A 25,355-nucleotide genomic window follows, 5' to 3' on the forward strand; every position below is an offset into this window, starting at 1 on the left:
AAAGGATCCATCGGAACATTTTCCACCTGAAGAAAACGTTCTGGAAGGAAAACAAATTAGAAATGGGATTCACTTCTGCAGTCACACGTAGCTGGACGACGGCCCAGAGTCCTACAGCCTGAATAAAAGCCAGAACCAGAACCTGCAGAACTCATCATATTCTGCAGCTCAGACATCATAAACTGGGCACCGTGTTCTGGGACTAGCATCAGTGTTATTATTAGCAGCAGCTGCTAGCCGCCGCTAGCTGCCGCTACAAACCCTGGTGATAATAAATCCTTCATGTTTGATAAAAACGGCTTTATTCTCAACCTGCAGCTGGAAAAAAATTTAAAGATGTTTTAAGGGTTTTTTTCTGATTTATATGACACTCTCAGTAGGATTTAGATCTGGACTTTGACTTGGCCAGTCTGACTCATGAATTTGCTTCTATATAAACCATCCCATAATGGTGAACCTGGTGATTTTGGCTGATTGGTTCAGCAGAATAAACACTGACAGGCTAGCTGTTTGAGCTAAACGCTGTAATAAATGTGACTTTGACTATACTATACGGTTATAAATGTATTCAGCCTTTATTTCATAGGAAACATACAAAAAAATGTCTTATTTTTTTTAGACTTCAACCAATCTCTGACATTCTAACTGACCTCCTTTGTTAGCAAACAGAAACATATAGAGATGAATAATAGAAAGATATTATATTTATTCTCTTTTATAAATGTGATCCAATCTTTGTTTTTAATATATTTTTCCATATTTAAACTCCATGAAATATTTAGTGGTCCATTTAAATTGTATGAAAATGTATTAACAAAATTAGATTTTCAGGGAGAAGAGGGCAGTGGGCACCCCAGGGCACCTCTTAGCTTCACCCCTGCATTTACAGAACTTTTTAAATTTCAAATTTTTTCAGATTTTTTTTGATCCGTTTTTGTATTTTTCTATTCTCCACTTCACTGTCTTGGTTTCTTTCATCTTTTTTCTTCAGTTCCTTCCTTCCATCTTCACCTCCTCTGTCCTCTGCTCCTTTTTGATCATCATCTATCAGGTCGACTCGGCTCGTTTTCTCCTGGCCGTCTCATTTTGTCGCTGTATTTTTTACCACCTCGGCCGCCGAGGAAACGTGCAGCTGTCCATCTCACAGATTTCTGATAACCCCTGAAGGAGTCGTCGCCCAGGCAGGAACACAACGGCACGACTGTATTTACTACAGATTTAACTCTGCTGTTCGGAGCGAGGATAATAAATTCAGACGGAGGAGCTGCAGGACGTGAATTGATAAACAGAGAACAACAGGCTGAAATAAGAGATACAGACACAGAAATAGAAAGCTATGTGTCCTTGCATGAGTTTGCATGTGCAGCATGCATGCATCGGTGTGTGAGTGTTCGATGTTGGAGCCGTTTCAGTGAATAAGTTTTCCTCTGACTGGATTCTGGTTGAATCATGTGCAGAATTATTAGCCAACAGAGAAACATTCAGGCTCTAAAACTTCCTCACTAAAACAAAAAACATCAACGGATCTTCAAAATAAATATTTCAAATAATCATGTGAGGATTAAATTTGTCTCCTGGACTCTGTCGGTCTGAAATATTCCCTGAAGTTTATTTATAAATCCATATGACTTAAAATTATAAGATTAAATGAATGCTTTAAACTGGACGATGATCTCACCGTCATTTTGTTTTCTGATATGATCTATGATGTAAACATGTAAATATTAAAGCGTCCCGCTCGTTTCTGAGATGAACCGGAGAACATGCGAACCCCAGCTGGGCGCTAACAGTTTTCTAGCAGCGAGGTAACCATGGTAACCACCATAAAACACACTGGAAACTAAACAAACATGGAGGAAAACATAAATAACATTAATGCAGACTGCGAGGGGGAAATGGGCAGTAATTTGGGATCTAGAGCAGATCCATGAGTTCATATCAGACCTGCAGCTTCCAGAGGAACCGAAAGTATCGCATTTATCCAACGTTCCAGGTGTTCCCTGAACGCATCGCTGTCTTTTCCTCTGGTCCAAAACACAGAACTCAAAAAAACAACTTAATGTTTGGGTTTCTAAAAGCTAACTGCGCTAACTGTAAAGCGCTAATCATCACTGCTGTCAGCCAATCAGGAGGCTGGGAAGGATCCAGGAAACTGCCAGCTGATTGGCTCAGAGGACAGAAGGAAAAAACTGTTTTATACCAACTATGAGTGAGAAAAAAATATCAAAAACAAAATAAAAAATCTGGAAGATCAAGAGAGAAGGAAAAGAAAAGATGGAGAGCAAAGAATGAACGAGTTAAAGAAAACAGAAGAAGTCATGAATTAAGCAACAGTCTCATCTGATGCTAAAGCTCCAACAGCAGACGGCATTGTGGGTAATTATCCTCATCATGTCCAGTAGAAGCTTCTTCACTTTAACCTCTCGGTGTGTGTGTGTGTGTGTGGGGGGGGGGGGGGGGGGGGTGTTCACACACACACACTGAGGAACAGAGGCGAACTGAACAGGACGTCTGAGTTGGACGTCCAGCTGGCGTCTCTCTCTGCAGCTGTTTGTCTGTTCAGCCTGATACTGACACCCACACCAACCTGGCAACCCGCAGAAGCAACCTGGCAACCCGAGCTGCACCTTTGTGCCGCTGTCTCTGGGGGACGGGGACGTCCCTCTGGTGTGTTTGGACAGAGAAGCAGTTTCACTCTGAACATCCAGGAAACGTCTCCTTCCTCCAACAATATGTAAATAAATAAATTCATGTTTAATAAATAATTCACTTTAAAAATATATTAAATTATATATTTAATATATAAATTATATGAAACACTATCATATAATAGTGTTATATTATATAACACTATTATATGATAGTGTTATATCATATAACACTATCATATAATAGTGTTATATGATATAACATATAACACTATTATATGTTTCTCAGTATCAAACATATGAAGATATGTTTGATACTGAGAAATCAAATATATGAAGCAGTTAATAATAATATTACAAAATAAAAAATATTAAATATTATTATTTAGTATTGTTATTGTGATTTCACTATACTACAATTTATCAATTATAAAATGATTATTAATATGAGTACAATTCTTATGGTTTGTTTCTAAAAAATAATATTAAAAAATAAATTAATGAATTCTATATTATTAATAAATAAATAGTATATATTTATTAATATGGCTAAAACAATAAAAATAAGCAAAAATACCTCATATAATAACAATAATATATAAAATAACTAATAATTAATAACAATTAAACAAATAATTACATTTACAAATCACTTTTTTACTGCTTTCATTCTAGAAAAATAGGAAAAACATAAAAATGTAACAAACTATTTATAAAACAAGAATTATTTAAAATTAAATTAGTAACTATGGATTAATAGTTTGTGTAAAAAGAAACAAAAAACTATGAAAAAATTTTTATCAAAAATTGAAATGATCAGAAATTCTTGTCCAAGAATGAATCTCAAAATCCCCGAGATTAAAGAACGAAAATGCAGAAACGATGGAAATAATAAAACTGAATGAACTTCATCATCCGTCCATCGGTCCGTCCCTGTTTTCGTTCCTCCTCTCATCCGCCCCTCCTCTTCCTCCTCCTCCTCTTCCTCCACCTTCCTAACATTTCTGTCGTTCCTCCTCTCCTGTGTCAGCGCTCCGTCGCTCAGCTGTCACTTTCTCACACACACTCACACACCCAGAGGAAATTACCAGCCTGTGGAGTGTGAGACCTCTCATCTTCTGCTTGATGTTGTTTCAGTCTCACACACACACACACACACCCACACACACACACACACCCACACACACACACTCAGAGTTATGTATCAGTGACTCCATGCAGGGACAAAGCTAAGTGTGTTTATTTCTGTTCTCCAACACACACCTTGATGACAGGTGCGTCCCGCAGCTTTGGGCCTCAACCCGACCAGAACCGGCCCAAAAGAAACAAACACTCCACCAGCTTCCTCCTTTCAGCCGAGCTAACAGCTAACTCTACAATGCTCGTTGCTACGGTGATTACCGCCGTTTCTGGGGATCCGCAGCGTTACTACTCCCCTCACACAGGAAGCAGAATCACAGGCGGTCCGACAGGTTACACAGAACCATCAGGTCCAGTTTCTCCAGAACCAGCCAGAACCAGAGTGGGCGTGTCTCTCTGATTGGTCAGAAAACAGGAAGAAAAATACTGTGTGGACGAACTGGATCAGTGATCCAAATGATAACAGAATCAGGAAAGTCCAAGTTCCTGTGACCCGGCTGACCTCTGGACGGCGGTTCTGATGGTGGAGATCCTGAGGTCCAGTCAGGACGGGTTTCATCCCTGATTCAGCCAAAAACAAGAAAAACATTTTGTTCTGTTTGGACCAGTTTGAATCCGCCTGATGTGTCAGAAACGACCCGTTCCACCTGAACTCTGACCCGGCTCCTGCTGCGTATTCAGGCCGGGCTTTAGCCTCGTCATCTCACACACACACACACACACACGCGCGCGCGCGCACACACACACACACCTTCCTGCCTTCATTAGGCATCAATATTCAGGTTCGTTTTAATTTAGCTCCAAAGGAGGTCAGACTTGCGGCTCGTCACCCGTTTTAGCTTCGTCACTTCCAACCGTTCTGCTCCAGTTCTGCAGCAGACAGAGGAGGAAGAGGAGGAGGAGGAAGACCTCCATTCACATGATGGCTACATGTTAGAGTCTCGGCGACGGGAACCAGCAGGTCGGATCCGTCAGCTGAGGATCCATCAAAACCTTAAAAATGGTAAATATTTCATCAATTCTGATGAATAAAATGAAAAAGTTACAACTTTAAAACGTCTGGATCAAAATGTTTCCACCCAGAAGATATTTATCTAGATTTTATGGTTTGTATCTAAATGAACTTTAAACATTTTGGGGGTTTTGTTACTCATTTAAAATAAAACTAAATATTTTTCTTTTCTCTTTTGGGTCTTTTTGCATCTTTAGATGTTCAAAGTTTTTATGTTTAAAATTGGATTTTTCTTTAGATGTAGTGCAACTTTTTATTTCTACCAAATAAATATATAAACTGCTTTCAAAACGTTTATTTCATGTTGAATCATCTCGATTTGAACAACGGGTCAGGTTAAACTGGAATAAATATCAGTTTGTAGCTTAAATTATTATTTTATCTGAAATTTTCTAGAAAAATGTTGAAATTTTTCAGTTTGAAAATGTTTTTGAGTTTTTGGCAGAAATTTGAAGCAGGATAATCTGTAAGCGAACAGAAACCTGCCTCAGTTTGTTCTGATCCGGTTTGTCGGTTCTGAAAGCTCGTCCTTCCACAGAATGAAGGCAGAAAAACATCGTCTGAGTTTTTATTCTCAGAACTACGAGGACAGGAGGATAAAATTAGACGCAGGATGAAGCGTTTCCACGGCAATACGCAGCAGAAAAACCTGCAGCACACAGAAACAGAGGAACCGTTTGGATCCGGTTCACAGGTTCTGGACCAGATCAGGAGAGCCGGCGCCTGTTTAGGTCCTTAGAACAGAACCAGAACCAGACCAGAACCGATCCAGAACGGGTCCAAACAGCAGCGCCGTGGAACCAGGAAATGTCCAGAACAGAACCAGTTTGGGTTTTAACATCGTGGTCCGATACACTGTAAAAACAAAACGTTCCAGAACATTTCTGGTTTAGTTTCTAGTGAAAACGTCTCATTACACTCAAAAAACTAAATTAAAAACATTTTTTAGAAATAAAAGTTCTTTAAAATTCTTTAAATGTTCCAGTTTCACTGGCAGATTATTTCTCTTACCAAACAGGAGAAACATTTTGTCATAGATGAAGTAATTTAGCACTTTCTGAACACCATCCCTCTGGCTAAACACGGTGGTGGCAGCATCATGCTGTGGGACAGGAAGCTGAAGGATGGAGGTAATTCCACATCAGTCCTGGAGGAAAAGCTGAGATGAAGCTTCACCTCCATGAACATCCAGACAGCCATATTATGGGATGGAGAGGGGAAAAAAAGCACTCCACACTTTCCAGATTAGCTACAGTGTACAACCTGGAGTCGCTCTCTTTCCCTCCGACTCATTAAAACCTGATGGTTTGTGGTTCTGTGCGTCCCAACATGTGGGCGGAGCTCTGGGCTCATCGTCATGGCACCCGAACCGGCCAATCAGACGTGCTGAAGCAGAACCCGGTCCTAATAGGAAGAGACCCGCTCAGCCAGGAGGGAGCGACCCGAGAGCAGCAGGAGGCGCGGCGCTGAGACGGAGAGCAGAACGGAGGAGACAGGCGGGCTGGAACTGGGTCGCAGCGTGTGTGTGTGTGTGTGTGTGTGTGTGTGTGGGTGTGCGTGTGTGTGTGTGTGTGTGTGTGTGTGTGTGTGGAGACAGGCAGAATCAATAAGCAACCTGTTAAGCTGATCGCCACGGCGATAAACAGGTTGGATGTTGTGAGTGTTTGTTTCTCTGAACAGAACCGATCCTCGTTTCCTGACCCGATGGTTCAGAGGCAGACCGGTTCTGAACCGCAGCAGAACCTTCTGGTTCTGGAGGTCTGGGTCAGATGGAAACATGGAGGACGCACCGATCAGAACATCTGGGCCGATACCAATATCTGATCCATCCGGGTTCATCACGTCCACTGTTGCCATAGTAACCGTGAAAATGTAATCCGACTACTAACTTATGGTTAACCTTTTGAAAAGTAAGTTAGTTACTTCACCGATTACTTGATTGAAAAAGTTACTCCAGAAATTACAGCCAAACTTTTAAATGCTTTTTTTCTTAGCGTGAATTTTAACGGCGACATTAATCGTTTCTGTCAACATTTAAAATAAAAACATATAAATTAAAAACTGCTTCCTGAAGGAAATATGTTTAAAATTATTAAAGAAAGACCGTCTTTACAGACAAACAGTTTTAAAAAGTGTTTCTTTTTAAAAGCTTTAGTTTTGGGTGACGTTGGAACTTAATCAAGTTAATTTTAATGAATTAATCATAAACTATATACCAACAAAATAAGATACATTTCTGATCAAAAACAGTTTTTGCTGTTAAATTATTGGATAAAAAGTCATGAGAGTCAAGAAGCAGCTTTGCTGTTAGCGGATGTTTCCTGTACGTCAGATTTAAAGTCGTACCAGAAACGCACAAATAAAAGGTTCCTGGTGGAACTTATGTAATAAAGAAAAAACAATTCATTGGGTTAAAATGTTTAACATGTTAAGACTCAACACAATCTGAGCTCATCTGGCAGCTGAACTCACCAATAGATACTCAGGCTCACTAAAAAACTAAAGGTTTTATTTACCAATCAAATTTGCACCATTTTTAAACTGCAGTCAGGGGCCACACAAACTCATTCCTAGGGCCCCAAATGGCCCCCGAGCCACACTTTGAACACCCCTGACTGATCCTGAATAAACCGCAGGAGGTTCAGAGTGAATTAAACACACGAGGCCAGAGGAGAAACTTCAGGCTAAATATAAACGAGCTGAAAGCTGATGAAGATCAGGAGAGAAAATCAGAAAATCCTGAAAAATGACAGAAAAGTTCCAGGAAACGAATTTCTGGAATAAAATCACCTCTAAATGTTTTAGTCTCTGGAGGAAGAGGAGCGTCAGGCGCGCTGACTGGAGCTCCTCCATGTGCTGCTGGTAAATCATGAGACCCTAAAACAGAGCGAGCGAGTTCAAGGTCAGCCGGGGGTCGCTTCAGGCCGGCGCACGCAGGCGGCGCGTTGTGGGTCCGTGTGTGATTTTAGCGGCCTTTAATAGGCCGCTGCAGCTGTTCTTCATTAACCCTGAAGGTTTAACCACTCAGCAGGAGGTCGAGTTCACCTGCTGAGGGGCTTCAACCGGATCAGATTCAACATGAAGACTCATTTCTTCCTCCACATCCGCGGTTAAATCACAAAACAGCAGAAAACTGATCAAATAACCTCATTTACTGAAAACATCCAGGATCCAACTGCAGAAATCTGGATTTTTCTACATGGTTCACTGAATCTCTGGTGCATTTAGATCTGCAGAGTTCACACAGCCATGATAAAATCACCTCCAAACATTTAATGTGGCTTCAATACACAGAAAAACAAACTTCAGGGTTTTCCAGTCAGAGAATCAGAAACAGCAGAAAGGTATCAGTCAGGAGAAGATCAAATAAAATGCCAGTGTTTTGGATTTTTAGCTGAATTTTCAATATGAACAAAACTTTCAGTGAAATAAAGTTCAACATTTGTGATGAAGTTTTATCAACTGTTAAGAACTCAGAGCAGCTAAACGTTTATATTCATGCTCTTATTTTGAATGGGGTGAATCTGTTGTAGGACACATTATGTCATGTTATGGAAAAGCCCGAATGAGCCGAGCGGGTTTAATCTGAGCTCAACAACGGGAAGTTCTGACCCGTTTTACGGAACCGGTCCTGTCCGATAGCAGGACCCGGACCGGGTCCGACCGGACCAGCACCGACCGGTGCACCAACTGCAGTTTTCTGGCCGATCCCTGATTACGATCTTTAAAAAGTCCAACCTGCTGATTCAGATTTTGGTCGATTTGTTTTGACTGAAACTTTGATAAATTTGGCAACAGAAATAAAATTAAAATGTACTTTTAGGAGTATTTTTACTTCACTGAACTTTTTATTTTTACTTGAGTAATTTTGTTCTAAAGTATTTTCACTCCTGAGTTAAACTTTTTCTTCCCACTGAATGAAAATCAAACATGTTTTAACCAGAAACTCAAACACCTGCAGTTTCTGTTAAAGTTTCATAATTTGTTTTATTGAAAGAAACTGATTTGGAAAAATGTTCCTTTTTCCTGATTCTGATATTTTTTGTTTCTTATTTGAATTATTGTCATATTGGTTCTTAAAATACCAACATTTCTAAACAACTTTATATTTTTTAGTCTGCTTATGTAATTTTTAAATATTAAATGATTGGTAATTTGATCAGTAGACTTTTTATCAGATACTTTTTCACTCGAGTCATTTCTCGGACGGAAACTTTTTACTTTTACTCTAGAATAATTTCTGGTCCCTCATCAGCTGATCTCATAAAATTAAGAAAATTGGCGCCGATGAATCGGTGCACCCCTAGTGACAGGAAGTTGATGGTCCAAACAAAATAAAAGCCCAGATTTTAACTGGACAGGAACTTAAATCCTGCAGAGTGATCCAGAGAGCTGAGTCAGCAGTACCAGACCCGGTTCTGGAGGTCCATCAGGATTTACTCCCGGCCTCCTTTGTTCCTGGTTAAGCCGCCGTCTGTTGCCGTGAACAGTCACTTTAGAGGATCGTTGACAGTGGATTACGGCTGACACATGCTGCTCTGGTATTTCTGCTGTGACTCACGGCGGCGGCGGCGGCCTCTGGACCGCCAGCGCCGCCAGACGCCTTGACAAAAGCAGTCGGCGCTGGCTCTAAACGCCGCAGCACTTTCTCTGATTGTTTTATCCCATTAAAACCTGTCGCTTATGTAAGTTTGGAGCTGGAGGGAAGGAGCGTCTGAAACGCTGCGGCTGGAATATAATTAACTGCTTTCCTCTAATAACTGAATAAAAGCTTTCAGATTTGTTTTGTATAATTAGCTGAAGTTGTTTGTTAAAAGCTCTGCAGACATGGACCTCTGAACCCGGTCCAAAACTTTACAGAACCGACTGCTGCCTATAAATACATCACACACACACACACACACACACAGAGGAAATCTAACACACTTATTGTCTTCCCTGAGGAGAAAATCACCATAACAACTTCACTGGATAAACATCATTAAGATGGATGGATGGATGGATGGATGGATGGATGGATGGATGGACGGATGGATGAGTGAATCAGAGATCTGTCATTGCAGAAAGATGTTTCACTACGTTCCATTTTAAACTGAAATCCTGTAAATCTGCAGGAATGAAAAGCGGCCGTTTGATTTTTGCAGCTAAAATTAACAAAACCTGAAAATCCTAAGTTATTAAATCTAAACTCCTCATGAAGCTTTGAGCCTCTGAAGCAGCAGCAGCCTGAGAGGAACCCGACCCAATCCGACCCGGATATTCAGCCGCTGGTCGTGAGCAGAGGAATCGCCGCGCTGTGGTTTCTGGAGGCGCAAAACATTACGAGGAACTTCCTGCTGCAGTTCCAGGAAAACCTCTCATCACGCTTAGCCTCCTCACAACCAGAACCAGAGAACCGGGTTCTGATCATCACCAGAACCTGTGTGGTTTCTGTTTGCTCCGCTCTTCAGATAAAAGCAGAAATCTGATCTCAGATCTGCCCAAACAGCTGCTGCTGTCTGCATTATAAACGTTCAGGTCTGCTGCTCTGAACAAACACTCCGAGATGCGTCCACACACTCCACACACATGCAAACCAAAACACACACACTCACACACCTGTGGCAGGTTGACACAGCAGCTGCTGACGGTTCGCTGCAGATCTGGAAACCACGCGCCTCTTCTTTTCCACAACTTTATTTAAATCCTGCCACCTCAGCGGCACCTGAGGCCAGCAGGCCCCGCCCACCGCTCACCTGGGAGAGGGACGACCAGAACCACAGCAGTCGGGCTGGGATGGTCAGAAGAATGACCTGCACTGGAATTACAAGCTTCAATAAACCTGCAGAGCAAACCTGATATTTTAATGAAAAAAAAACCTTTTACTTCCTCTGTAAATCAGATGGAGTTTCTTGGATTGCAGCTGCTTTACTTCATTGTTTTAGTTTTAGTTTGTTTTTAACTCTAAAAGCCTGATGGGATTTAGAAGACATGGTTTGGTAACAATATTAATTATCTCATACTACATCACTTCATACCTGGGAAGAGTTTTAAATTCTCAGTTGATGTTTAAAACCTGAGAGACCAAACATGACGATAAAACCAGATGGAACAGGTTTGGTCCAGCTGGCGTCGCCAGGGACCGACTTCTCTCGCGATGTCAAACAGGAAATCTCGCATAATTTCGCGGGATTTCAGTGTAAACAAACATGGCCGACGATTTGGAAGCAACGGCTAAAGTTTTAGAATACATATAATATCCCCGATTAACTCAACACGAATATCCTCATGACCGTCTTTAAGATTGTCTGAAGGGGAAATCCAGATAAAAATCGGCATGAAAATCGCGCCTGTGAACCAAACTTTAGATACAGTGCGGCTTATGATCCAGAAAACTCTTTATAAAAAAGTTCATTAGCGGAACTGAACGCCAGTTTGTACATGAGGTGAGTACAGCTCTGCTAGGAAACGGATAAAACATTTACACCAAATGTTAGGGGGAAATGATTGATAACGATGCGTAGTGAACGATTATTGAATCAAGTTATCTATCGATTATTCTGACAATTAATGAATAAGAAATGGAGCCGTTCTCTGGTAGCTACTAATATAAAAGAGAAAATGTTAGTAATTTTTAACAAGAAAACTTTGTATTGTTTAAAATGCAAAACGATTCAAATATCGTTTTCCGTATCACGTTAAAAGTATGAAAAATATTTATAAAATATATATTTCTAATCTATTTTTAAAATTTTTACTCACTTCTTTACTCTTGTTGATCAGTTAGTAACCGTAAAGTTAGCCGAAATGCTACCTGCCGGGTTCTGCGCTGATACTCAGATAAAAGTTACCTGTTAGCGCAGCGGATGTTTCCTGCTGTGTTTCCGTTTCCGTTTAGTTTGAAATGTTTCCTCACTTTCCACATTTTCTGTCTCTTTCTTAGCGGCGCTTCTTTCCGTCTCCGTCCTTAGCTGCTAACCGCACTTAGCATTGGCGGGAAAGGGGCATTGCGCAACACTAATAATCGTCCGGCTGAAACACAGCGCTAGATAGCAAAACGTAATTTAGCGAAGCATCGAGGTGTTTTTAAAATGGAGGTCCTTGAATCGTTGCCGCTCCACATAGAAGAGCAGCTGCAGCAACATTTTCCTTCAAGGTGAACACTGAGCTACTGCTTTGTGTTCTTCAAACTGTAGGTGTTGTGGGAACCAGATATGTAACATCTGGTTCTCCACTCACTTCAAACTGAACTATAGCGCATTAATCAGCAGAATTTACACCGAACATTGAACTAATCCTCTTCATTTCATTGTTTGTAGGTGGAAGATATGGCGGATAAACTGAACTGAGTAAGTAGACAAAATAATGGAATAAATTTAATTTACTTAACAATGCTTTGAATTATGAAAGAATGAATGTTTTATTAACCTGGATGAAATGATTTAGAACTTGTTCATGTTAAGAATGAACTGATTCAACATGACGATATGATTCAGTAGAATATGATTCTGTATGACACCATATATGATAATATCATAATAGGGGAAAATTCGATACAATGCATTAAGCCAATATATCACAATATGACTCAATGTGGCACCTAATCAGACGTAGTTATAAACTGATATAATTATAGGAACATATTACAAAATTCTGTATCCGTCAGATTGTTTTCATGAGGCTCTGGGTTTATTTTTCAGATATTTTTCATAAATCTGTTCTGAAATAATAATCAAAACTCAAATTGTCTGAAATCACTCACAGATTAATGTTACTTTAAAAAAATCTGAGTTTTTATCTCTAATCTCCAAACAAAAACAGGCATAAAATTCTGAATTATCATAAAAACAAAACAAAACATGAGTCAGAGCAAAGACTGGAGCAGTTTGTCATTCAGCAGGAGAAACTCAGAAACAATCCCAACCTTTAAAAATATTCCTCCACCCTGAAAGCATCAGGGTCGGTTTTCCTGACGGGGATTTAGATCCAGACTGAGAGGGACGGAGCCGAGCCGAGCCGAGCCGAGCGTGAGTCCGGGCTGTTTACGGTCGTCACATCGTGTTTCTCTGCTTGGTTCTCATCCTAACGGACGTCTCCTCACCGAGATCCACCTGAAGGGAAACATTCCCGTCGGGATTCTCCCACCGGATGGATCCGGACAAACCGGACCGCCCGGAGTCGAGACGGAGGAAAACCAAGCAATAATTCTGTTTCCCAGCAACTCAAATACAGAAAAACTGCAAATTTTACACAAATCTGCTTATTTCTACTGTCAGCTAAACCTTTAATATTAAAGGAAATTAAACTCACTTAAATTTATATCAATAAGAAGATAATAAATATCAGCATTTATTAATCTGTAATATAATAGAAGGTCAGATTAAGGGAAACATTTACTGATTGTATATAATATGACAATATTAACAGATTAATCAGGTAATTCTTAACATTATCTGCACAGATAAAGTAATTATATAGATTTATGAAAAATAACAGAATATATAACCTGATGGATGCTTAGAGCTCTGATTTCTCATTTAATAAAATAAAATGTAAATATGATTATTTCTGCAGCTTCTCTTTCATCTTATGTGACAAATAAAAAGAGGCTGCAGAACATGAAACATCTAGAAGGTTAAAGGTCAGCCTTCACGCTTCATTTCTTCTCCCAACAGCAAAACAAATCTGCTTCAGTCGTGAATAAACGGCCAAGAATTCAATATGAAACACAAACTTTAACATCAACGGGAAGAAATGTAACATATTTCATCTCTGTTGTTATTTTATTGCCGGATTTGATTATTTCTGCCCAGAAACACCTGAAGAAGATTCACCTCCAGGATAAATAAAGCTGTCTCTCTGCAGCCCAGCAGTTTGTGACATTAGTTCTGAATATTCCCGGACCTCAGTAAATGTCAGCTTATGGAAATCAGAACCTAAAAGCAGAAGTTTGTCCGCTTGGAGACGTAAACAGACCAGAAAGTGACGAGCAGAAGCGCAAACAAACAGCCGCTTAATTAATGGAAAGAGCGGCGGTTCGGCTCGGCTCGGCTCGGCCCAGCACGGCGCGGCTGGGCTCGGTCGCGTAGGAACCGAGTCTCAGGAGAGGCTCGGAGCTGCGCAGGAGACTCAGCGCCTTGACTGCGTCCGAACCGGAACCGCAGTCCGGGCTGGAGATGTTTCAGATAAAAACCCATTTCTGTGCGTAAAAGTTTGATTCTGTTGGATTTTTCTGCTTTAAGTGATTTTAAAACTTTCACCAGGAAACAAAACACGAAATAAAAGCGAATATTTCTGAATTTCTGCTGGTTTTAGTTTCCAGGATGAAGCCAAAGGTCAGAGTTCGCGCCCAGACGCGCCGCCTCGGCAGCCAGAATGAGGAGAATAAATGTTACTTACATGTGAAAGTCCTGCGGTAAAAGCTGCGGGTTTAAATCACAACATCCCGCTGCGTCCCGCTCACTGACCCGCACAGGAGGCGCGGAGCGGCGGATCCATGGGCGGACTGCTCCGGCCGACCCGCGGGGTTAAAATCCAAACCGATGAAGAAGCGGTGATGAAGAGGAGCGGCGGGGAGCTGCGCGCCTCTCCACCCGGGGAACAGGCAGTGCGCACCGGGCGGGCGGCTTCACTCCGCCCGCTCCCGCATCGCCCCGCTCAAAAACTCCGGTAACTCCACAAACAGGCGGCCGGGTGTCCGCGGGTCCTCAGCGGGGGGTCGGGCAGCTGATGGCTGAACAGGTAGGAAGTCCCGAGCTGGTTCCGGAGGTTCCCGGGTCAGATTTCCCTCCGCAGCAGGAGAACCGGAGCCGCGCTGAGTGCAGACGGAGCGCAGGGCTTGGTGCGTGTCGGGGCGTCCGCGGGCTGCTGGGGCTGTCCGGACACTCTCCCGTCATCCCCGCCGCTTGATCGCCCCCGGTGCGGGGAGGGAGAGAGAGCGAGGTGGGAGGAGAGTATCGCGAGGTTGGGACATAAATCCCGTTTTTCTCGCGCTGGGATGACCGGGGACGGCTTGGAGAGTTTGGGCTGAGTTTCCTCCTGAACCAGGAAACATGAAGGAGCCGCAGGATTTCTGGACTTTTTATCGGTTCTTCAGAACCAGAACTCCTCTGGAGCAGAGCGCCTCCTGTCTGACCTGCCGGACCGCAGCTTGGAGAAGAAGAACCGAACCGAGTCAATCAATCAATCAATCAATCAATCAATCAATCAATCAATCAATCAGTCAGTCAGTCAGTCAGTCAGTCAGTCAGTCAGTCAGTCAATCAATCAATCAATCAATCAATCAATCAGTCCACAGTTTAACTTCTGAGTTTGTTTGGTTGTTTTTTAAATTATTTTTTATTCTAGTGACTGTTAGCTTTAACTTCTCTTTTGTTTTGTTTTTTAATTATTTTCCTTTTTTATCTAATTTAGTTCTTATTTATTGATTTGTTTCTTTTTTACTCTTTATTTTATTGGATTTTATTTATTTTTAATTCTAATGTCTGTTTCTTTAATTTTCTTGAAAATTTTCTTTAATTTTTTACTTTTTACTTTTTTCTGCTTTTTTCTTTTTGTTTATTTTAATTTTATTAGTTGTAGCAGTTTTGACCTTCCGTGTTTGTTTGTCTTCATTTTGTCCTCTTGTATGTTGTTTGATTTTTAAGTTTATCGTTTGTAGAAGTTTTTATTTTTTGTTTGTTTTCCAGTTTCTTTATTTTTATTTTATTTATTTTTTATTGTATCTGTCGTTGCTGTACTTCTGCTGCCATCTGTTTTTATTTGTATAAACTGCAGACATTTAAAGTTCCAAGTCATCCAAGATAAAATCAGCACCAAACATCAGGAACTTCATAATAGATAGAACTATGATTCTACATTTATTCATATATCCCAGTATAATCAGCGCTAATGTGACATTTTGTGTCCATAAACATTATTTTACAGTTCAACCCATAACCTGGACAGCTTTTGTCTCCCCCTGCTGTTCGTTTTTAGGTACTATTGCTGGGATCATGTCGGACTTCAAGCGGATTTTCCCAAAAACAAACATAAACTTTGTTTATTTTTGTAACTCAGTGGGAAAATGTTAAATTTGTGCATTAAATGAAAAAGGGAGACGGCTGACATGACAGCTGTCCTACAGCTGTTTCTAAAGATGGCTGCCCACAGAGTGCTGCATCCAACCGGGCTGATGGAAAGATGAGTGGAAGGAAAAAATGTAATAGGAAAACTTAAAGATGGACTGTAACACCTGGTTCAAATGCTACTGACCGTTTGGTTTCATATGTTCCTCCTGTTCCTCTGTTAACGGGCTGATAACATTCAAACAGGAGGTTATGGTTGGTCTGATGATTCACATTTACAGAGAAACTCAGAACAGATTTAGAAACAATAGAAATGTGTAGAAATATGCTGACATATTATGACAACCTTTCCTGGCCCGCGGTCTTTCTGCACGGAGTCTGCATGTTCTCCCTGTGCATGGTACCGGGTTCTCTCCGGTTCTCCGGCTTCCTCCCACAGTCCAGAAACATGACTGGCAGGTTAACTGGTCTCTCTAAATTCTCCCTAGGTGTGTGTGAGTGAGTGTGTGTGTGTGTGCATGGTTGTGTGTCCTGTGTATGTCTGTGTTTCCCTGCGACAGACTGGTGACCTGTCCAGGTGACCCCGCCTCTCGCTGGAGAGGCAGCAGCTCCTCCTGACCCATTAGGTGTTAGAAGATGGATGAATTATGATAACCTGTTCATCCATTTTCCATGTGAAGACAGAAATAATGTGAAGGTTGGAACTGTTCAACAGAGACTCATAAAAAACATTTTGATCATGAAATCAGCAAATAAAAATGTAGGAAAACGTCCAGAGGAAATGAGAGAACCGAACAGGAAGCACAAGGAGCCCAGACCGGGTTCTGGGTCCAGACTCTGTCAAATACAGCCGGTTCAGATTTATGGATTAATTATCATTTTTTATTTATCTGGTCTCATATTATAACATTTGTTTTCTTTAAAAAGAAATAAAGCAGAGCAGTCAAACTCCAGTCTCTGTCCTGCAGGTGAGCCTCAGGTACAAAACTCTGGAATCAAACGGTTTCATTTCCTCCTGCTGGTGTGGACCGGTTCTCCAGAACCTTAATGACCTCCTGCTGGTGTGGACCGGTTCTCCAGAACCTTAATGACCTCCTGCTGGTGTGGACCGGTTCTCCAGAACCTTCATGGCCTCATTATTCTGTTCAGGTGCTGCAGCAGAGGCTCATCTAAAGGTTGCAGGGCAGTACAGCGGCCCTCCAGGTCTGGAGCTGGACACCTGTGAAATAAAGAGTTAGAATTTGTTGACTGAGATTTTTCTTACATGGGATTTTACAATAGCGCCCTCATGCGGATATAATATGTAAGTACAACATTTTATGTGTGTTGGAAAAGCATATTTTTAAAATTTATTTAGTTAAAATTCCTTATCGGTGCATTAAAATCAATATTCTCCTGTCCGAATGTTATTTGATTTATTAACTTTAAACGTAAATAAGGTAACGTGAGATAGTTGAGGAAAGCATGAACTTAAAGTAAAGCTCTTAATAAAGATATGAGATGTCTTATTTTTATAACGGCTAATAAACGTGAAAAAAACTCAACGGTGAATCGCTCAGGTCAGAATACGGTTTTATACATTCTAATTAAATTAATGCTGAATTCTTATTATTTGTTGTTGTTTCTTCTTACTTGTAATTAAAATATTTTTAATAGAGGCAGCGGTGTGTGATCATTAATAGGATTCTCCGCCCCAGATGTTTAAAACTCCTCTCCTCCTTCTGCCACGTTTTCCCTCCTTTCCAAAGAAAAGAGGCGACACTGGGAAGCTGCCTCTCAATCTGATTGGTCGGGCCAGAGGAGAACCCGCCCTAACACCCGCCTCCTTGCTATTTCTGGGACTCTGATTGGTCGGACCGAAGTCAGTCATGGTTACCATGGACTTCGGCTTTGCTGGAATCCAAGCGAAGAGGAGATTTTTGTGGAACTGGTCATTTCATCACTGAGAGGCAGAAAAGCCGCAGCCTCAGTCCGGTCACAGAGGACTTTCCGGCGGGTTGGAGGTGTATGTTGTTGCTGCTCAGCTGGAAGCAAACAGCGGGGAACTCAGGAAGAAATGGCGCAGAAGAAGAATTCAAAAACTCACAGTAAAAGAGGTTGGTTATGTTGTTTTTTTTTACTCTGCGCTCGAGACGCGCCTTCAAGCGAAAGTCCATTAGAGGACTTGGAGATTTAAAGTTTTTTTTCTTTTGAAGTGATTACAGAAAAAAACAAACATATTAACCTGATGATGTCCATATACTTATGAATCACTTTATTTCGGCTTTCAGTTCTCTCTTTCAGATGTTTAGATTATTGTTTTTGAGGCTAAAACTACCTCCTAATTAGCGATCAGAACAGCTGAAAAACTTCAGAAAATAAATAGAAATATCTAAATGTATTGATGCCGGTAACGCCGAATTCTTCTGGGTGTTTTATGCTATAGTTTTTCAGTCATAATTTCCATTTTCTGTTTGTTATTTTAACCACGAAGGAGAGTTTCTAAAATGACCAGAGTTTCCAATGGAGTCAGTTTAGGCGCTAAGCTAGCGCCGCTACCAGCTGTGTTGAGGCTGCTAACAGAGGCTAAGCTGGATGTTCGCAGTCTCTGCTGGATGTTGTGTGTTTTTTAAAGGATGCTTTGTGTTAATAATCTGAGTAATGATGCGGGTTGTTTTAATAATGGAGGAAAAAGCAGATGCGTTACTGTTAACGTGTCCGGAGAGGTTGTTGACCCTCAGTCATGTTTGTTAGGACTCTGTTTCCTGTGACTCTCTGAAAAGCTTCACTGCGTCTGTAGTGCTTCCAGAAACACCGACCCGCTCACTTTAAACATTAAATAATTCAATACTCAGGAAATATTAACCATGCAGGCGGGCAGAGATTTAAGGAGGAGCGGCAAAAGCAAAGGAGGTGGAGAAGCAGAGCTGATGGAGCATCACCTCTGCTCCCTGGATATGGATCTGCTAGCACAAAAACTCACTGACGATACTTGGGTTATAGGAGAAATAAATAAAGTATTTTTGAGTGGAATTGGTTTTTGGGGGGGCAGTTTTTCCTAGGATGACCCCTTCAGGTTGACCTCCTCTGGTTGACCTCCTCTGGTTGACCTCCTCAGGTTGACCTCCTCAGGTTGACCCCCTCAGGTTGACCTCCTCAGGTTGACCCCCTCAGGTTGACCTCCTCAGGTTGACCCCCTCAGGTTGACCTCCTTCCCTCCTGCTATCGATGCTAAAAGCTAAAAACAAGCAGGGTGTGTTTGAGCTGCAGCTCATTTACATGAGGGAACATCCTGTCACTTCACAGATCTCACCTGTGATCAGCTCAGACTGCATGGCTCCAACCAGGCCCAGCGCTGGAGGTCAGAGGTCACACAGGAAGCTGTAGGTGTAGCTGGTTGATTTCTGTCTTTAGCTTCAGTTATTTTTACTGAGGCTGTAGGTGTTGAAGTTCATCTCTGCTCTGTTGTTGACAAACATAAATCCGGTACCAGCTGGTACTGTTTGGTACCAGCTGGTACTGTTTGGTACCAGGTGGTACCGTATGTAGTTCTTGGTTAACTACATAATGAAATATTTTAGTTTTGTGGGTGTATGTATGTTTTTGAACCAACTCATTATAATTTCCTGTATGTTGCATAAATACCATGATCTTTACCTTTGACCTGTTGGGTCGAGTCCAGAACCAGTAAAATGTTCTGGTTCTGTAGCAGAACTGAGTTCTTTCTGACTTTCCGTTTTTATTTGTCTCTTTATTTCTTTTTTTATTTAATATCTTTTCCTTTTGTCTGTCTTTATTTTATATCTGATTTTAGTTTAAAATTTTTATTTTCATTTCTTTATTTGAATTAAATTTATTTTCTTTTGTCTGATTTTTATTTTATTTGGTTTTATTTTTATTGCTTTCTGTTGCTAAGCGACGACAGAGGAGGAGAATCAGAGTCAAGGTCGCTCTGCGGCATCCCAGGCTCTCCTGGAGCGTCTCTGGGTTTTGTCAGCTCTAATAATAAACCGGGTCAGGTTCCGGACCGGGTTCTGGCTCGGTTCTGATGCTTTGTGAACTCAGAGCTGTTGTTGGAGGAAGAGGAGGAGCTTTTCCCTCTTCATCACCAGCTCTCTGAGCTCCAGGTAGCTGAAGGATCTTTGAGGTTCTGGAGTAATATCTGTGTGGTTCTGGTTCTGTTCTGGTCCGACCCGTTCTGCTTGGTGGGCCATGCAGCGCTGCGCCTCCTCCCAGCCTCTTGTGGAGGAGATCCAAGCTGAGGAAGAGGAGGAGGAGGAAGAGCAGGAGGTGTTTCAGGAGACGGGTAGGCCTGGCAGCTGAAGCAGGTTCTGGTTCTGGTTCTGTTGGGTTTGGGTCTGACTGATGGGCTCGTTTAGGAGGCGTTAACGAGGAGCAGGTCGGTCCGGTGGAGGAGGCGTCGGCCCAGGAACCCGGTGAGCCTCAGCATGTTCTGGTTCTGGTTCTGGTCTGCTTTTACTTCTAACTGGGTTCCTGTCAGAACCGGTGCTGGTTCTGACCCGTAGGAGTCCAAACGGACAGCTGCTGGTATCAGCTGCAGATATTTCGGTCCTGAACAGCTGCTCTCTCTATTCCTGGTCCAACCGGACCGTCAACCCGACCCAGGTCCTGCTGGGAGCAGTTTGGGTTCTGGTCCAGTAGAGAACCGGTTCTGGTCTATTTCTCTGTGTTCTGCTCAGTGGACCAGAAAGAACCAGTGATAAACGACCACTGGTACCAGTCCAACTGGTTCTTATCAGCAGTCAGAAGTGAAACTGAATCAGGAGTTTTAAGCATTCTGATTGGCTGTTGGTCTCCATGAGCCCGCCTCCAGTTAGCATTTCAACCAGTCCAAAACAGGAAACAGGAAATAACAGCCAAACTGGAACCAGTTGGTCCAGTTAGGTGGAAATGCTGCTTCATGTTTCCAGATCTGATTTCTGTTTGACTCCAGTTCCACCAAAACTACTGGTTCTGTTTGAGTTCTGGTCCAGAACAAAGAACCGTCTCCATTGGTACTGGGCGGGATCACATGGACACCAGCAACCAATCAGAACGTCAGGAATGATTTTTAAACTCCAGTTTAGATTGAGGTTTTATTCTGAAGCTCCTGAATCTGAGCCACAGCAGGAACCAATCGGGTCAGAGCAGCAGTCAGAACCGAGTTTATAAAAACTCTGAGTTTATAAACTCTGAGTTATAAACTCTTTGTGGCTGAGTTAAGAAACTTTTTTAGTGCCTTCGTTACAGAGCGTTCCTCTGATGAAGAATCATTTTAAACTTCATCAGATTACAAACCTCTGAAGGAAATCATTATTGATCAGGAAAAGCGATTGATCTGCTGTAGATGATTGATTATGTGACAGTAGATCTGAAACATTCAAAGGTTTTTACATGTTTGCCTTTTCTGATGAAAAGCCGTTACTTCCTCATTCTTTTGAAACTGTTCTGTGTTTCTGGTTGATGCTGTTCACTAAGATCAGGATGTGGGTCGCTTAATCTTTGAACGTTATTGTAAAGGAAGCAAACCCGTTTTATTTGGGGGAACTCACTGGATGGTTCCGGTTCTGCTTTACGCAATAAAAATTAAACCAAGATGTCTAATAAAGGATAAAAACTAACATTTTAGATCCTGAAATGTCCGTCTCATCTTTAGCACCAGAACGTCTTCAATGGGAGGAAATGATTATTCACATTTGTGCTGATAAATCGCAGCGACCCGATTGGGTCAGAACGACCTTCATCAGTTCTCCTCATGACCCTGAACACGTTTCGCCATAACAGTCAGTCAGGCTGTCAGAGAAACGCTGGTTACTGAGAACGCCTCGGTTCACCGCCTGGCTGTCCAGCTGGCCGCATCGGTCTGGCTGCAGCGTCCAGCTGGACATTTAAAGCCGCAGTAACGCTTTAAAAAATATCTTTCTACAGGTTTGTTAAACGGTTGCCATGTTGTTATGAGGCAGAAGATAATCTGCTATGCCTGAAGAAATGTACCTCTTTGACCAAAAACAGCCAATCAGAGCCAGGAGGAGGGGCTTAGTGCTATCAATCAACCCCATGTGCTTGCTGCCAAATGTGCTAATGGTGGAGAAACAACTTAATGTTACAGGAAAACCGTTTATCTGCTGTCATCAGAGGCTATGCTAACTAGACTGAGCATTCACAACATGCTATGCTAGCTGCAGCGTAAAAGAGACCAAGGGGGAAGTTGATTGACAGCGCTAAGACCCGCCTCCTGCCTCTGATTGGTTGTTTCTAGTTAGCATTGGGAGATTTGTTTTCACAGATTATCTGTCTCATGTCTTTCTGTCACAATATGATGATAGTTTTAATAAATATGTAAAAATAATATATAATTATCATAAAAGTGACATACTGCAGCTTTAAAGCGGTGCTGCAAAAGCAAAGGAGGTGGATTGGCATCCAGGGAGTGTTGCTGTGGAATATCATCTCTGCTGCCTGGATATGTAGCTGTTAGCATGTCAGAGGCCTTTCCAGAGCTGCTGCTAGACTGACTGCTGCTGGAGCTCCTTCCGGCCCGCAGCATCATAGTTTCCCTCTGGGATAAATAAAGTTCCTGCTGAACTGAGAGTCTGACGTTGACCTGGAATAATCTCCGTTTTCAGATTCTCTACAGGCAGAGCAGATGGTCCCAGAGGTTCTGGGTCTGAATCTCTCTGCATGTCTGGCTGCTCTGGGTCAGGATGTACAGTTATTAGTTAGCCTATCAGAAGCCTGCAAAGCCATGACATCATCATCATCTTCTGGATTCTCCCAAGTAGCCTGAAAGCATCTTACGGTATCCACGCTTTTCTGTTTGAGGATTTCTCTGAACAGTTTTTAATTTTTCTGCCTTTTTATCAAACAAACCTTTGAGGTTTGCAGGGAATCAGAAAAACATCTCAGGTTAATGAAAATGATTAAAGATGTTTCATAATGAAGTTTTTTTTCTGATGTTTGGGTTTGATTCCCTTTAAAGCTCAGAGAAAATCTATTGATTCATCAGAAGAAGGAAAAACCAAATAATCTGTCAAAATATGACATAGAAAAGTATGTTTGTTATTTTAAAGGGGCGGTTTTATGTGTTTTCCAGGCACAGCGTGGCGTTTCATAGCACAATACAGTAACTATGTTACCTTCAGTTGTTATAAAATCACTGTGCATATAAAATATGACTTAAAAGAAATTTTACTCTAAATTTAACGCCTTGAAATTGGGTCTGTGTCTCTTTAAGAAGCTCCTGCTCTTTCTGAATGGCCCCACTATTAACCCTTTAATGTTTTACCAGCATTGCTCTGAGCAGTAGCTCCTGTCATGAGCTCAGCAGCTCCAGCAGCGGTTTGCTAATTGCTGCTGGCTAGTCTGAAGGAGCTGAGAGGGGGAGGAGCTGCGCCTCGAAGGTGGGGCTAGGTCCACCCAGGGGTTTATAGGTTTATAGAAGATAAATCAGTAGATTTGTGATTTTGTTTGCTGGTGATGTGTGCAGATGGCCGGCCGGCTCCTGTGGAGCATAAGAACGGGAAGCGGGCCGAAGCCGGACCCGGCGTGGCTGACGGCGGTCCGAGGTTCTCCATGTTCACCTGGCTGATGGTCGTGGCTCTGCTGGGTGTCTGGAGCTCCGTGGCCGTCTTCTACTTTGACATCGTGGACTACGACAGAGTCCTGGGTAAGATGGCCGCCACACGGGGCCGAGCCGCTGCTCTGTGACGTCTCTAACCGCTCTGCTCCTCTGCCTTCATCCCTCTTCCTCTTCCTCTGCATGCAGCGAGGGCGCAGGAGTTTCGTATGAACTTTTCTGAAGTTCTGCAAGGTATGAAAGCGTTTTGCCCCGTTTTCCCTCAGCCTGGTTCCTGCAGGGCTCAGTTAGCGGGTTAGCTTAGCGCTCACGAAGAGGGAACCGCCATCAGACCGAAACATCTCACTGCGGTTCAGTTTGACTGAAATAAGAGGAACTGAGCGGCTCTGGAGACAGACTGCTCCAGCCTGTCTGCATCAATAAAGCCTCAGCTTCCTCTCTGCAGCCTGCAGGTTCTGAACGGCCCGGTTCAGCCCGGTTTGACCCGGTTCAGCCCGGTTTGACCTGGTTCTGACTCTGTGGTTGCAGCTGTCTCTCTGGAGGTTCAGGCTGACAGATGACCGCAGTCATCCTCACCACATCCTTCCTCTCTGCGTCGTGTTGCTCTTTCATCTCCTTTGATCTCATGACTCTTAAACGTTTTTCGTCTTTCATCACCAGCCAGTCAAACTTCACATCTCGCACGGAGAAAAACGTTTCAGACTGTAAAAATATCCATGTTTGTATTTAGAAAGCTGCAGTTTCACTTCACAACTTCATAAACTCACAAACTTGTCAGTTTCATCTTCAGTTAGTTAGTTTTCACTCTGAAAGTTTCCAGTGCAGACGAACTGCGACGTGAAGAACTTCTGCTTCGTCTCACACAGATAGAAACTGAATTTATGTCGCCTGTTACAGAGCAGCAGGTGGAAAATGATTCATGATTTTCAACTGTTTATACTTGAAAAATATGAAAAAGAGAATTTATATTCAACTAGGGCTGAAATAATTAATGAATTAATTATTGAAATAATCAGCTGATTTAGTCATCGGTTAATCGTTAACTGGAGTATAGAGACTCAAAAAAGTCGACATGCTGAAAGAACGACAGTCGGAGCAGCAATGAAGCCAAAACTGTACAAAAATGAAAACATTTATATAAATACAGTACAGACCAAAAGTTTGGACACATAGTTGTGTCCAAACTTTTGGTCTGTACTATATGTACTCAGAAAAACCTTCTTGTTCTGTAAATACACTCAAAACTCCACAAGTGAGTTTTAGCTTCATCTGGTTCAAACTCTGTAACCGTTTTCTACCTGTTATCAATAAAACAACCAATCAGAGCCAGGAGGCGGGTCTTAGTGCTGCCTATCACGCTTGTATATGTGCTTCTCCCAACCTCCCCCTTCTCTCTGTTATGCTGCAGCTTCTTCCTGATAGCAGAGTCTGCCAGGAATGCTAAGGCTAGTTAGCATAGCCACCTCAGGCTGACGGTTGTAAATGATCTGCTTTAAATCATTTATTGATCTCAGATTGAGCGGTTAGCGTACATGCTAACTGAACAAACTTGGATCTTCTGACAGTCAGGAAGTTAAACTGTTTAACCGATTTAATGTGGAAGCCTTCATCCTGACCTCCATCCCACTGTGGAAACTCCTCTTCCTCAGGGAAACTAGCCGCCTACGACACGGACGGAGACGGAGACTTCGACGTGGAGGACGCCAAAGTTCTGCTCGGCAAGTCCATTTCTCCTTCCTAAACGACTGATGTGGTTTACATGAAGGCCTGGGTTTGACCTTTAACCCCTGAGCTCATCCTTCATAGACTAACAGCACCGGCTGGTCGAACCTTCAGACACATGAACGTCCTCCAGTGTTTCTGTCGTTGCTGATGAGGTTTGGAAAGTTGGAGGCTGACTGGACTGGAGATTCACCAATTATTGATAAAAATCAATGAGCATCGCGGTGAAAAAG

The 25,355-nt window shown here is 42.2% G+C and overlaps 3 protein-coding genes across 20 annotated transcripts in view; 1 reads left to right on the forward strand and 2 right to left on the reverse strand.

Moving 5' to 3' along the window:
- LOC116712078 (sodium channel protein type 4 subunit alpha-like) overlaps positions 1–14,928 on the reverse strand; it is a 120,945-nt gene extending 106,017 nt beyond the window's left edge. Inside the window, exon 1 of the mRNA XM_032551855.1 lies at positions 14,179–14,928. The gene's annotated coding sequence lies outside the window, so the exon portion shown is untranslated. The remainder of the gene's footprint in view (positions 1–14,178) is intronic.
- LOC116712074 (NACHT, LRR and PYD domains-containing protein 3-like) overlaps positions 1–25,355 on the reverse strand; it is a 1,065,068-nt gene that overhangs the window by 620,838 nt on the left and 418,875 nt on the right. The window lies entirely within an intron of this gene.
- The window catches only part of LOC116712098 (aspartyl/asparaginyl beta-hydroxylase-like), a 39,806-nt gene continuing 32,169 nt past the window's right edge, over positions 17,719–25,355 (forward strand). For 3 of the 12 annotated variants that reach the window (XM_032551942.1, XM_032551946.1, XM_032551943.1), the window contains exons 1-5: positions 19,886–20,130; positions 20,204–20,260; positions 23,311–23,490; positions 23,590–23,634; positions 25,050–25,118. In XM_032551942.1, coding sequence (XP_032407833.1) covers positions 20,037–20,130; positions 20,204–20,260; positions 23,311–23,490; positions 23,590–23,634; positions 25,050–25,118 — 445 coding nt within the window. In that variant the 5' untranslated portion in view covers positions 19,886–20,036. Of the gene's footprint in view, positions 17,942–19,885; positions 20,131–20,203; positions 20,261–23,310; positions 23,491–23,589; positions 23,635–25,049; positions 25,119–25,355 lie in introns of those variants that run through there. The other 9 variants (XM_032551945.1, XM_032551948.1, XM_032551947.1 and 6 more) reach the window with 6 other exon arrangements.

The sequence above is a fragment of the Xiphophorus hellerii genome, chromosome 21 (assembly GCF_003331165.1).
Source record: "Xiphophorus hellerii strain 12219 chromosome 21, Xiphophorus_hellerii-4.1, whole genome shotgun sequence".
In the NCBI taxonomy this organism is placed as follows: Eukaryota; Metazoa; Chordata; class Actinopteri; order Cyprinodontiformes; family Poeciliidae; genus Xiphophorus; species Xiphophorus hellerii.